The sequence below is a fragment of the Gambusia affinis genome, linkage group LG20 (genome assembly GCF_019740435.1).
Source record: "Gambusia affinis linkage group LG20, SWU_Gaff_1.0, whole genome shotgun sequence".
NCBI classification, from domain to species: domain Eukaryota; kingdom Metazoa; phylum Chordata; class Actinopteri; order Cyprinodontiformes; family Poeciliidae; genus Gambusia; species Gambusia affinis.
In genome coordinates this window covers 23,460,521-23,473,776 of record NC_057887.1, presented here as the reverse complement: position 1 = coordinate 23,473,776, position 13,256 = coordinate 23,460,521, and the positions used below count along the sequence as shown (strand labels likewise).

General features: G+C 44.2%; 1 protein-coding gene across 3 annotated transcripts in view; it reads right to left on the bottom strand.

Moving 5' to 3' along the window:
• The window catches only part of tnrc6ba (trinucleotide repeat containing adaptor 6Ba), a 20,596-nt gene continuing 7,340 nt past the window's right edge, over nt 1–13,256 (bottom strand). For 2 of the 3 annotated variants that reach the window (XM_044101764.1, XM_044101763.1), the window contains exons 6-22: nt 13,010–13,174; nt 12,073–12,269; nt 11,892–11,963; nt 11,174–11,365; nt 10,931–11,050; nt 10,686–10,811; nt 8,914–9,054; nt 7,812–7,910; nt 6,969–7,167; nt 5,829–5,996; nt 4,592–4,738; nt 4,370–4,513; nt 3,316–3,405; nt 2,992–3,198; nt 2,418–2,485; nt 2,193–2,332; nt 1–1,697 (exon numbers count right to left, since the gene is read on the bottom strand). In XM_044101764.1, the coding sequence (XP_043957699.1) occupies nt 1,223–1,697; nt 2,193–2,332; nt 2,418–2,485; nt 2,992–3,198; nt 3,316–3,405; nt 4,370–4,513; nt 4,592–4,738; nt 5,829–5,996; nt 6,969–7,167; nt 7,812–7,910; nt 8,914–9,054; nt 10,686–10,811; nt 10,931–11,050; nt 11,174–11,365; nt 11,892–11,963; nt 12,073–12,269; nt 13,010–13,174 (2,750 nt within the window). In that variant the 3' untranslated portion in view covers nt 1–1,222. The remainder of the gene's footprint in view (nt 1,698–2,192; nt 2,333–2,417; nt 2,486–2,991; nt 3,199–3,315; nt 3,406–4,369; nt 4,514–4,591; nt 4,739–5,828; nt 5,997–6,968; nt 7,168–7,811; nt 7,911–8,913; nt 9,055–10,685; nt 10,812–10,930; nt 11,051–11,173; nt 11,366–11,891; nt 11,964–12,072; nt 12,270–13,009; nt 13,175–13,256) is intronic. The other variant, XM_044101765.1, reaches the window with a different exon arrangement.

Below are 13,256 nucleotides of genomic sequence, written 5' to 3'. Positions count from 1 at the left end.
TTCAACTCAACCTTTATTATCTTGTTCTTTTCTGCTTTAAATTAACTTCCTCTCCTTTTTGTAACATATGAAATAAATGAAAACATCCTGAACAGGAGTGATAATAAAGACTGACTTAATTTAAACGGATACATAAACCCAAAAAAAAAAAAAAAAAAGAGAAAAACACAGTAAAACATAAACAGGTAATGTCTTTAACGTGTCTGTAAAACACTGTTCCAGCTCAGCTTGGTATGGTAGGACATGGCATCTTCACACAAATGCCGTCAGTTTCCTGCTTTGTCTTCAAAACAAAACATTTCTCTTATTGCATTTAACAGGAAAACAAAAAAACGCTGCTAAAAAACAAACAACAGACATCAGAGACGTGTAGAGCCAGAGCAGTTTTTGAACTTTTCAGGCAGACGGTCCAGAAAATCTGTTTACATCCAATCGCTTCCCTGACTGGTAGCAGACACACACACACACGCACACACACACATGCTGAAGCAGTTCTCATGAATCTCTCCTGGACATAAAGGAAAAACATTCATCATCATCATCATCATCATGTTGAGCCGCTGGACGCTCTTCATGCACTCAGGCAGGCAGGAGGGCAGCTTTACAGCGAGTCATGGTTGCATCAAAACAAAAAACGACACAAAAATTCACCGACTTTAAAACATAAAAAATATGATAAACAACCAACGTACACCGACAGAGAGATACGTTACTGTCAAATATATGAGCAGAGTGGGTGATGATGGGATTCAGCCAAGGCCACAACTGTCGCAACGTCTTACCTGTAGGAGTAAAAAACTAAACGAGGAAGAGGAGGAGTCGACGAACCCAGAGGCTAATAGTGCAAGTTTGGCTAACGATGCTTGTGTTTTACCCTGGGTCCCTCTCTGATGGCGGCGCTCCGTACCGGCAGACTAACCTCCGCTGACGTGTGTCGCCGTGTGATTCAGTAGTGTGGCGCCGTCCCTAAGCTCCGCCCCCTCTTCCCTCCGGAAACGGAAAACGAACGCGCCCCGGAGCGCCGGGCCGGACACGGGCTCAGTCTGCAAGTCTGAGATCTGACCATTAAATACAGATACAAAAACAAAGTGGCGTACTAAAAACAGCGAGTTTACTGGTTGCCATGGCGACCCAGAGGGGGCAGAGCCTGAGCGGTCTGGATGCTGATGGTGAGGTTTTGAGTTCAAGTGTTGCTGTTGTCTGCATGTTGGAGTTCGGCGGGTCAGATGGAGTCGGCGCCGCCGCCCAGCAGGTCACCCGGCAACAGGGAGGCGGGGCTTCCCATCTGGTGGCGGTCCTCCAGCGCCGGAGACGCCCAGAGGCCGCCGCCGCCGCCGGGGTACCCCCCCATCCCACCCCACAACGCCGGCCGGGACGCCTCCGCCACACCGCCGCCATTGCTGCTCCACTGCGTGAAGATTCCGAGGCCGGTCGCCTGGGCGGCGCCGGCCGGGTCCGACGGGCCGCCGTCCAGACTCTGCCACCCTGAGCTGGAAGACGCGCTGACGGCGCTGGAAGGGGCGGAGCCCTCCACTCCCCCGGCGGCAGCTCCAGCCCGGTCGCCGGCGTTGCTGCCGGTCCCGGCGGCGGCGGCTCCTTCGCTCCCTGCTCCTCCGGCCTGGGAATGTGCAATATAACGAGCGACCTCTTCCTCGCTGACGAACTCCGCCAAGATGGTGGTGTTACCCAGAACACACCTGGGGCAAAACAAGATGGAGGCCGTCACTGTTGTCACTGCAAAAAGCTTTCAAAGGTGGAAAATTGGCATAAAACTAGCATTAGAGCTAGCATTAAAGCTAGCATTAAAGCTAGCATTAAAGCTAGCATTAAAACTAGCATTAGAGCTAGCATTAAAACTAGCATTAGAGCTAGCATTAACTAGCATTAAAACTAGCATTAGAGCTAGCATTAAAACTAGCATTAGAGCTAGCATTAAAGCTAGCACGCTCCCTGTCCAACAGTTCTGCAGCAAATCAGTTTAATGTTAATAAATGTTTCCAAAGGTCAAAGGCCAACTACCCCCATCATGAAAAATTTCATTTTTTATTTATGTGAAAAGCTTCAACTGAGGAAACTAGCATGCTAACTAGCATGCTAACTCAACTGGTGTCTATCTTTTAGCTGCTAAACGTTTTTTTTTTGTTCTGCTAAGGTGGACTCGGCTACGGTTTTGGCGTTTCCTGTTTCCTTACATGTGCAGCGCGCTCTGGGCCTTGGCCGCCTCCTGCTTGGAGCCGTAGCGGATCAGAGCGGTGCCCTGGGTCAGGCCGAGGTGAAAGGTCAGCAGGGGGCCGTGCTGCATGCAGATGGTTCTCAGGGTGGAGCCGTCGATCTGCGGACACACAGCAAGCCAGACGGCGCCAAGCTAAGAGCCGGAGCTCACTTCCTGTTTACGGTAAGGTCGGCGGGTGGCGTACCTGCGGCGTGAGGTTACTGAGCACCAACCAGCAACTTTCCCGGCCGTTCCCGTCGCTCCAGGTCGAACCTGCAGACAAACTTCACCTTATTCTGGTGCCGACGTTCACATTCATCATATTAAAATAAATACACAATGAAAAATCTGTTCATATTCCACATCGTCTGTCTGGGTTTTATAACTAGAATCATGTGGAATTAGAGGTTATGACGGAAACGACTAACTGGATGAATCAATTATTGAAATAATTAACTAACTTGGTAATCAATAGCTAATTAAAAAAGGCTGTTTGCTGCAATATCAACACATTCAGAGCAGCAATTAAACCAAAACTGAACTATAGCTGATCGCGACGTCTCTCTAAATGTTTTGCATCTTTTAAAGTATTTCTATTTCTAAAGAAAAATCTGTTGAACTTTTTTTCTGATAAATGATAAGGTTAGCTCCACTAGCTTGGCTAGCGTCGTTAGCTCCATTAGCATCGTTAGCTTCGCTAGCGTTGTTAGCTCCATTAGCTTGGTTAGCATCATTAGCTTGGCTAGCGTCATTAGCTTGGCTAGCGTCATTAGCTGTACCGGTGTTGGTGGAGCCGCTGCTCCAGCCCCTCCCAGCGAGCCGCGGCGCTCCTCCGGTCCAGGGGGAGGACGACGGCGGCTTCTGGCCAGCGAGGCCGGGCGGAGGCCGGGCCAGCTGGGCCTGGCTGCTGCTGCTGCGGCTAGCTTTCCAGGACTTGTGTCCAATGGGTTCTGGAGGCCAGCTGGTCTTATAGTCTGTGTACTTTGCTGCAGAAAGCAACACACACATGCAAACACAAACAAACTTCACCAACTGCCTGTTCTGCTGTGATGTGTGTAAGAAACAGAATCAAAATGCAAAAGGAGGGCAGTGAGTTTATTTACCTGAGTGGTGTGCATTAAGAAGGCTGTCTGAGGCACTATAGGGCCAGGCACCAGGTGAAGGCAGCAAGGTGTTCAGAGGGGGGGTGGAGTCTGCAACACAGGGGCAAACAGTCTGACCTCAAACTGACCCCAGAGTTCACCTGCTGCTCCACGGTCACTTTAACATCCACACATCAGTTACAACTCAGAAAATGATGTGGCTACAAAGGAATAAAACTTTAAACGTCAAAAAGTCACAAAAAGAAGATTTTTCTGTGACTGAAGGCTTAAATTTATATTAAAACTAAGTTTTAAAGACAAAAATAAGCATAAAAAAAGAAAAACAAGTTTAGCGTCCTCAAATATTGACAAAGTTTCTGCAGGTTTCACAAACATTTCAAACCATTAAGAATTAAATTTAGAAGTGTACAAAAGAAAAGAATGAATGTAATGAAGCTGCTTCAGTTTCTCACTTCAACTGAAGAAACTAACGAGGTTTTAATCCAGTCACCAAACTGACGATAAATTTATTGCGATAAACGATAAAATTGTTGTTTTGAGACGATTTTCTAGTAATATAATAATAATAATGCAATAACATTGAAAAGTCAAATATGCAAGAAGGGATAATTTATCGAATTATAAATAAAATTATTAATAATTTTTTTAACTTTAAATTCTGATGAATATTTAAAACTGAACCTGGAAGACATTTTAAAAATACTAAATAAATAAACAAAACAAATAAAATTAATTATGAAGTCTCTCTAAGAAAAATTATTCTTCAATAAAAGTTTTGATTGAAACAAAAACACAAAACTGAAACTTTTATCATCCAGTTTTTGGTACAAAGAGAAAAAAAACGATAAATCATGAAAATGGAAATGATTGAATCTGTTTAATTAATTAAGTTTTTAATTGATCGATTTATTCAGAGTGAACTTTCACTTTTATGCTACCATCAATAAACAACTTGAAAATGGTCTCAAAACGTTTTTATTATCGTCCATCATAACGATTATTTGGATAATTTGTCGTTTTCCTGCATCATGACCTTTGACCCTCCAGTCTGTACCGGTATTGTCTTGTAGCAGCTGGTGCTCCGAGTCGTTGAGGCCGGGTGAGACCGCGTTTCCCATCATGCTCCCCGGCGTCATGTAGGGGTCGGACTCCGGGTCCACGCGGTCGATTCCCTTCCACGGGACGCCGGGCTGGAACTCTGCAGCGGGAACAAACATGGCCGTCAGCGGCGCCGGCGATCCTCCTCCGGCGCCGCTTCCCGGCGGGATGCACCAACCGGGCGGCCAGCTGGGGGCGCTGCTGGGCTTGGCGGCCATCTTGTTGCCGGGGGTGCGATGCCAGCTGTCGGTCGCTCCGTCTCCAGCAAGCAAGTCAAACTGGGAGTAATGGGAGGCGCCTGGCATCTTGATGGGGGTCACAGGGACTGAAAGGAAGGAGATGAATGTGACCCACAACCAGAAAGTAACTAGGTACTTAGTTACTTTAGTAACTAGCTGGAAAAAAATTACTTTTAGGATTATTGTTAAAATCATAAACATCACGTCAAACTGTTGCCTTATTTAAAGAAAAATAAAACTATTTATAACTTTTGGGTCGTTTAATGTTTTCTGTTTTATTGGTAACATTTTTAATTATTATTGACTTGCAGTTTGTGGCCGAACTGAAGTATTTTAAAGGGCCATGAATGGCCCCCGAACCACACTTTGGACACCTGTGTTGTACATTCTACTTTTGAGTAATTTTATTTGAATTTTTTCATTTTGGTCTTTAAAATTTTTCAAATAACTTTATATTCTGGTCCGTCTGATGATGTAATTTTTTTAGTTACTGATTTTAATTTTTGAAGTTTGAATTTTATGGAAAATCTGGATTTTTAAACCGTTTTTCCACCAATAAGCTCCCTGGTTTCTGTAGTTCAGAGTGATGTCATCGCCCCACGGCGGCCATCTTGTTTGACAAACATTATCTACATCCTCTATTTATTCGGACTTTAAATTCAGGTCAACTTCATGATGAAACATGAGAGTCAGGCTAAAATGTGTATTTATTTGACCAGAATAAAGTCATGATGTCACCAGAGTTCAGCTGCAGTAAAACCAGAATAAAGTTCACTTTAGAAGAAAAGTGTAAAGAACTCCTACATAAAAAATCTGTTTAAAAATTAACTATTTGAGCTTTTTCCTCATTGAAAACAACATTTGTTTTGTAGTTCTGGTAAAAATTTATATATATATTATATCTATGTTCTTATAATAAAACTAATTTTTGCACTCTGACCCTGAGACGCCATTTTCTGACTCAGAAGGGAAGATTGAAATAAAAATCTCGTTTTGAAAATATTTTCCATCATTTGTGATTTTTTTTAGGAAATAATGGAAGAAAACAAACTAATTGATTATGAATCAGATTTGGACCAAACCTGAATTGACCAGCTTGTTTTCTGAAACCTGAAGGTTTTAATCCACTCTGGATCATTTTTCCAGTTCCTCTGTAAAGAATCGTCGGCCGCTCACCGTTTTTGTGGAAAGCGTTTTCCGGTGACGACGCGTCAGGAGAGCAGCTGCCCTCCATCATCCATTTGAAGCGGGACTGCGGCGCCGCCGGGTCCTTCATGGCGCCGGCGCCGCCCACCATGGAGCCGCCCAGGTCCAGACCCGGCAGGTTCACAGCAGAACCGAAGCCTGAACACACAACCATTAGCAAACATAATAATATTAATCGGTAATTAATCACATTTTGGTTTCTGATGGTTTAAAACTCTGTAGTTGAGGAGTCGACGCGCCCATGGCGGCCATCTTGTTTGTTTACAGCTTCTATTTATTTGTCCTTTGAATTCAGGTTAGATCTCCGATCGGGTGTTTTTATTTTTATTTATGAGAATAAAATCATGATATTGCAAAAACAATGTCAGAATTTTATGAAAACTCCAAAATTAAAAAGTAGATAAATAATGTTAAGCAAACTTTGGAATAAACTGTAGCGATAATACTTTATAGAAATCAATAAATCAATTATCCATGATCATTTAAAACAGGCTCAATAATTTAGTTTTTCTCTTTCTACCAAAAACTGGATGATAAAAGTTTTCAGTCTGGAGTTTTGGTCTAAACAAGCTCTTATTCTGAAGGACCATTTGGTTTCCAGAAACTCCAATTTATTTTGGATATTTAAAATGTCTTCCAGTTCCAGTGTTAAATGTTGATAAAATTTAAAGTTTATTGGTGTGAGAATGTGTTCTTGCATCATTTTGTCATTGTTATCTTTATACTACTGGAAAAGAGTCTCAAAACAACAATATTATCGTTTATCGCAATAATTCTGGGACGATTTATCGCCCAAAACTTTTGTTGTTATGACTGGCCTAAAAAATCCTTCACCTTTTAATAAATCAGCATCAAATTATTAGCAGTAGCAGAACTGTAAAACTCAAAGTACAAAAAAACGGAAGCTGTAAACAAACAAGATGGCCGCCCAGGGCACAGAAAGTATTAAATTAAATAATCAAAATCCAGGAATGTGATTAATCGAGTTATCGTTCATTCGATCGAACGATGGAAGAACGAAACAGATGAACAGAACAAAACTTTTTCAGGTTAAATTTTGTTTCCTTCTGTTGTTTATGACTTTATTCAGGTAGTTGGCGGCTCACTGACCAGAGTACGGTCCAAAGGGTTTCTGCTGCAGGTCCGCCACGGACCCGACCAGGCCCGGATGGGGCAGCGGTTCGGCGCCGGGGAGTTTGGGACCCGACCCGCCGTGGTGGGAGGGGGAGAACTTGGAGCCGGCCCCCAGGCCGCCAATCTGCTGGTGCTGCCTCTGCTGCTGCTGCAGGACGGCCATGATGCGGGCCAGCTGGGCAGATGAGGAGGAGGAAGAGGAGCAAACGAGGAAGAGGAGGAGCAAACGAGGAAGAGGAGGAGGAAACGAGGAAGAGGAGGAGGAAACGGGGAAGAGGAGGAGGAAACGGGGAAGAGGAGGAGGAAACGAGGAAGAGGAGGAAACGAGGAAGAGGAGGAAACGAGGAAGAGGAGGAGGAAGAGTTATTGAAGTAAAAATCTGGACTGGCACATTATCAGATGTACTTTCATATTATAATTCTTCTTTGCAAATCCCCTCATGTTCATTCAGATTTAACTGAGCATCTGTTTTTATCACCTATTCTAAGCTGGATTTAGGTCTGGACTTTGACTAGACCATTCTAAAGTCAGTCCCTCCAGGATTTTATGATAGTTTTGTTGATTTGTGGTTACTTTAGAAAATATTCCAGGAATTTAGTTATATTCCTTGCATAAATACAGCAAGGAATAACCGCAGCTATTCCTTTCCAGGATTAATAATTGAACCTGTTCAATGCAAAATGTTTCTATGTTTGTACAGTTTTAGCGTCATTGCTGCTCCCACTGCGGCGTTCCTTCACCAACTGGCCTGTTTCTGAGTGTACAGCCCAGCAAACGGCTGCTGGCGGCGCTTTGAGCAGCAGCCAGGTGTAGCGGTACCTGCTGAGGGTCGGTCTGCTGACGAACGTTTGGTGAGAACTTCCTCTGGTTCTGCAGCATCGGCTGCGGCGGCTGCTGCTGCAGCAAGAGCTGACAAGCCTGAACACAAAAACAGGACAAACGTTCAGATCGACTATTAAAATTAATTTATTAAAGAGAAACAAGAAACGAGACCAGAAAGAGAAACCAGGTCCTGAAATTAGCAAATCTTTCAACTTACTCTGATTCTTAAAGGGCCAGCGTCATGTTTAGTTTTCCAGGCACATGGAGCCATTTTATAGCAAAATAAATTAATAGTTACTTTCAGTTGAACACAAGATAACTTCTTGATTTAACATCTTGAAATTGGGTCTCCGTCTCTTTAAGAAGCTCCTCCTCTTCCTGAAGCTCCGCCTCCAGGAAGTCGTCCCAACATGGCTCCTCTATTAACCCTTTAACGTTTCTACCAGCGCTGCTCTGAGCAGCAGCTCCTTTAAAGAGCTCAGCTGGTTGCTAATTGCTGCTGGCTAGTCTGGAGGAGCAGAGAGGGGGAGGAGCTGCGCCTCAGAGGCGGAGCTAGGTCCACCTAGGCATCTTAATAGCTGAATGGTTGCCATGGAGATTAAAGGAAATAGTCAAAGCAACGCTCCAGGTTTGATTTTGAGGAGGGAAAAACATTCAAATGAAGGACAGATTGAAAAGCTGATTTTTTGTGACACTGGCCCTTTAAATGACAGTTTGAACTGCAGCTGAATCAGCCGCCCATAATAACTAATCTTTTTAGACAATAAACTGTCCCAGAAGTTATGGCAATAAATATTGTTTTGAGACCAAACTCCAGTAATATAATGGTAATAATACAAAAAACATGATCAAAGATCAATAAACTTTAAATTCTAATCAAGATTTAACACTGGAAGACATTTAAATATACAAATAAAACATAAAAGAATTAAATTAATTACGAAATGTCTGAGACCAAAACACCAGACTGAAACTTTTATCATCCAACGGTGCAAATGTAAATGATTGATTTTGCTGTAACTGATCATGTGATCAACTGATTTACTGCTGCTGCCGTTAGAGGCCGGTTGTTCCAGAGGAACGCGGTGCGGTTCCTCACCAGCTGCAGCTGGATCTGAGGCGGGTAGATGCTGAGCATGGCGATGTGCTGCGGGGACAGCTGTGGGGGGAACACGCCTCCCCCGACGGCCCCCACCGTCCCGCTGGGCGGCGCCATCGGCTTCAGCATGGAGCCCGGCACCTGCAGAGCAACAGGCGGCTGCAAGTTAACCTGAGATGATCCTCAGATCCACCGCTTGGAGAATCCACCAACACAACCCATCAAAACAGCTGCATCTCATAAATACTTATTAACATTAAATGTGTTTAATATCTTCCCAAACTGACCAGGATTTTGTAATATTTTGTATTTAAAATCATTGTTTTGTGGAACTGACTTAGAAATATTTCCAAATAAAGTTGGAAATTTGTGCTTCAGGTGGTGCATGTGAGTTTTTGTATGTTAACTTACTAAATTGACATGAAGCAAACTGAGCATCAGAAGAAAGAACAACTGCTGAGCGCATGTGGGAGTTAGCATCACTTAAATAAATTCATAATTACACATTAGTGTGAAACTGCAGGGACTGATTGATGGAGTTCAGCAGTATGCAGATAAAAAACTGTTTAGTTTGATTCAATATTATTTAAACCACAGAGCTGTTTTAGTGACGGCTACAATAAAAAGCTGCGGCTGTCCGGATTTGGCCCGCGGACCTCGAGTTTGACACCTGAGGTTTAGATGAAAACAAATCTGTTTTTCTGAAAGAGGAAGTCGGGATTCGTTCCTAACGGGGCAGACTGCAGGTTTAACCCCTCGTCCTCCTGTGTGCACGGTCATGTGACCCAGACTAGCAACGCGCTGCGCAGCGGGACTCGCAGCTCCACCGTCGCTGGAGAAACTCTGCTCACATCAAACCCCAGAGAGTCCAGATGCGACTGAAACGTCGCCACGCTGAGCTGCTAAACGACTTTTAGTGAGATTATTGAGAACAGGAAGAGTTTCTGCCTAAACGTGGATTAAAAAGCAGAAAAACATGAGAATCATAAAACCTTTACAACAGACAAAGTAAAATAAAAAGAAAACATAAGATGCATAAAAACACAAATCAGGTCAAACAAAGTATAAAAACTTCTGAGTTGATGTCAAATCAGTAGAAAGAGAAACTTTTAATATGTAAACACATTTCAGCTGCAGATTCAGGTAAAATCTGCAATAATCAAGTCTGTCTGAACTGAATTTAATAATAATAAAGTGTTTCAGTCAGAGTCGGTCTTTAACTGAACCATAACCTTTTCAATATTATTTACAGAGATGAAAACCATTTCAACTCTGCGCCAAGATTTATTGGACTGGAGGATTCTTTCTAGTTATGAGCAAGAAATAAAAAAACAATGTTTCTACAAAAATAGAAATAAATTCAGGAGCGTTAATCATAACGAGGAAGTTTCTTGTTGAATCTTTTTAACGAGATGTTTTACTCCTTAAACTAGAAAGTCTTGTAAAAAAATCTTGCTACAAAACTTTTTTTGTTATAGAAAGAAACTTTGAATGCAACTGATTTTTACCAAAACGTTTTACGATACGACAATTTAACGAAACATTTTCTCTCTCAAACATCTCCTCATGAAAAGAAAACTTTTGAATTTAGCAGGTTGCTATAGCAACAAAAAAACCTCCAAGATGCTACACTTGCAGATTATTATCATTTTTCATTTTCAATCAATAAAATGCAAAACTTTCAAGAATGTATTGATCTGCTTGGTGTAAATGATGCCACCGGTTCAGGTGATGCTTCTACCTGTGAAACAGGAAGTTGGGACGTTTGTTACCTGGGCAGACAGGAACTGATGAGGCACTTGTGCTCGCATCCCTGGGGACTGATTTATGGGCGGGACACCGGGCTGATGCCGTGACTGGGTCATTCCTCCGGTACCGCCAAAGATACTGTGGCCGCCCTGCAGTCAGAAAACGCAGCGCTTAGCGGCTAACAGCGGAGCGCTGGCGGGCCGCGGAGAAAATCTCCAGAGAACGGAGACGCAGGCGGCGAGACGCGAGCCGAGGACAGAGGTCTTACTTGTCTAAAGGGGACAGAGTGGCTGAAGAGGGAATGGGGCTTGAAGGCGGTAGGAGGCGAGTTCAGAGAGCAAGGCGCCTCGTCTCCAAGGCAACCATCCTGATTGGCCAAATGTGAGGTCTGTCAGAGCGACAGCCACAGGCCGACCAATCAGAGCCGCAGACAGAAACGACCAGGCAGGAAGAAAAGCAGAGTCACAAGAGGGAACCAGGTTCGGACGCGGCGGCGGGCGTGAGGCCGTACCTTATCGTAGTAAGACGCTGCGTCCGCCGGCGCCGGCTCTTTGGACCCGGGACGGTACAGCACTCCTCCACTCGGCCCTCTTCCTCCTTTCCTCATCTCTCCGTTGTAGTCGTTCATCGCCATCCCTCTCTTCTCCGCCTCCAGTTTCTTCTCCGGCGGCAGGTCCATGTTCGGCCCGCCGGGCTCGTCGTTCTGTCGATAGATCGGACCGCAGTCAGACAGAAACCTTCTGCTGCGCCACCGAGGAAACAGACAGCTAACGACAAACTTTAACGTGTTTAGTGGGATTTTAAGCAGCAGGTTGGAGAAGAATCTGAAAAGTGTGGCATGCATTTCTCCCAGAGCTCTGATCAGTTAACTGAACATGGAGACAGGAGAAAATTGATCATGGCGACTCTGGAGGAGCTGCAGAGTTACCATGACAACAAATGCTGGATTTAAGGTACCTGGGAAATGGGAACTCTGAGCTGGGTATAGTACATTTAAAATGTCTTCCAATTCCAGTGCTCAATCCAAATTAAAATGACAAAACAAATGCAGGCCACACTTTAAAGATTTTTTATAATAAAATCTCAGTAAAGCCATTTAGCTCCATGGTTTGTCCCACTCTGTGTCTGTCAGTCTGTCACATGAAGTCCTGAAACATTCGAGTCTGGAGTTCTGTCTGGATGTAAAACTTGCTCTTCGCTGTGATTGGGTCATTGGTTTCCAGCCGTACCAGAATTCCCATGTTGGAAAACTGCCTGTTGATGGGACTCATCCAGGAATCTCCTGCAGCCTTCAGCGGAGCCTGAAGAAACCAGAGCAGAGCTTCACCAGAGGAAACGCTGAAAAACTGTAACCGGCTGCCTGTGATGCGACCTCTGACCCCACTGAGGTATTCTCGGTGTTTAACTCGCCTTGCTGCTGGTCTTCTTCCCCGGGTTGCTTTGCCCCCAGCCCCCGTTGCTGCCCTGACCCCAGGAGGAGCCGCTGCCCTGGGAGCCGGCGTTGTTCCACATGCCTCCTCCGTCCTCCTCGTCCTCCCAGCTGGAGTGGCGTGACGCCGCCACCGAACTCTCCTTCTCCCCCCAGCCGTCTTGCATAGACTTCGAACCTTTAGATGAGGGTCAGAAATCAGAGTTAACCAACAGTTGATCAAAATCCAAACGGATGATCTGCCTCCGTTTGGATTCCTGAAGGCTCAGCTTGTCAGCTGCCTGTTTTTCATGTGGTTGTTTCTGTAAGAGACCAGCAGAGGCTGGAACAGCTGAACTACAACAGACTGAAACTCTGAGCAGTGAAAACGGCTGACGGAAATCAGAAATTATGTCCTTTCATTTGTTCTTTGCACATAAAATATAAATACCACTCTTTATGAAAACTATTCACCGTGGATCTGTTTCCCATCTGCATATTAAAACAACAATATATTTTATTTTGAATTCAGAAACAAGATTTTAAAAACAGATTTTTTTTAGGCATTTTGTTCTGAAACAGAAAAACCAAAGAATGAACCAGATTTTATTTTGGATATTTAAAATGTCTCCCCAAAGTTCACTGCTCTCTGAGACGAAGTTACTTATTTTAATATGGTGTCAAGTAACTTCCTGAAACTGGTGTCAAAACAACAATATTATTATTTATCAACCAGCAACAGGCAGAGATGTAGTGCGTCAACAACATGCTAGCTGAAACAGCAAGATAGCGGGAGGTAACCATGGGAACCAGCTCTTTATGCAGTCAAGTATCCGCCATGTTGATAAACAATCCGTCTGAAATTCAGCTCCCTACATACTGAAGAAATGAAAACGATTTATTTTGAAATGTTTAAAATGAAGCGGAGGTTTTTCTAACCGGATCTGATTGGGTTTGAAGGAACGTTTCCCCAGCCTGCTGGCTTCCCTCCGGCGTCGGCGGCTTCCCCCCAGCCAGCAGGAGCGTCGCTGGATTTCCCCCAGGCTGCCGTACCGTTGTCCACCGACGGACTAGCGGGAGACGCGCCGCCCCAACCCGAAGGTTCTGCAGACAAACACAGAGAACGTCAACAACGTTCCTGGATTTACACCATAAAGAACACAATGAGTCTGAGACCTCAGCCCAT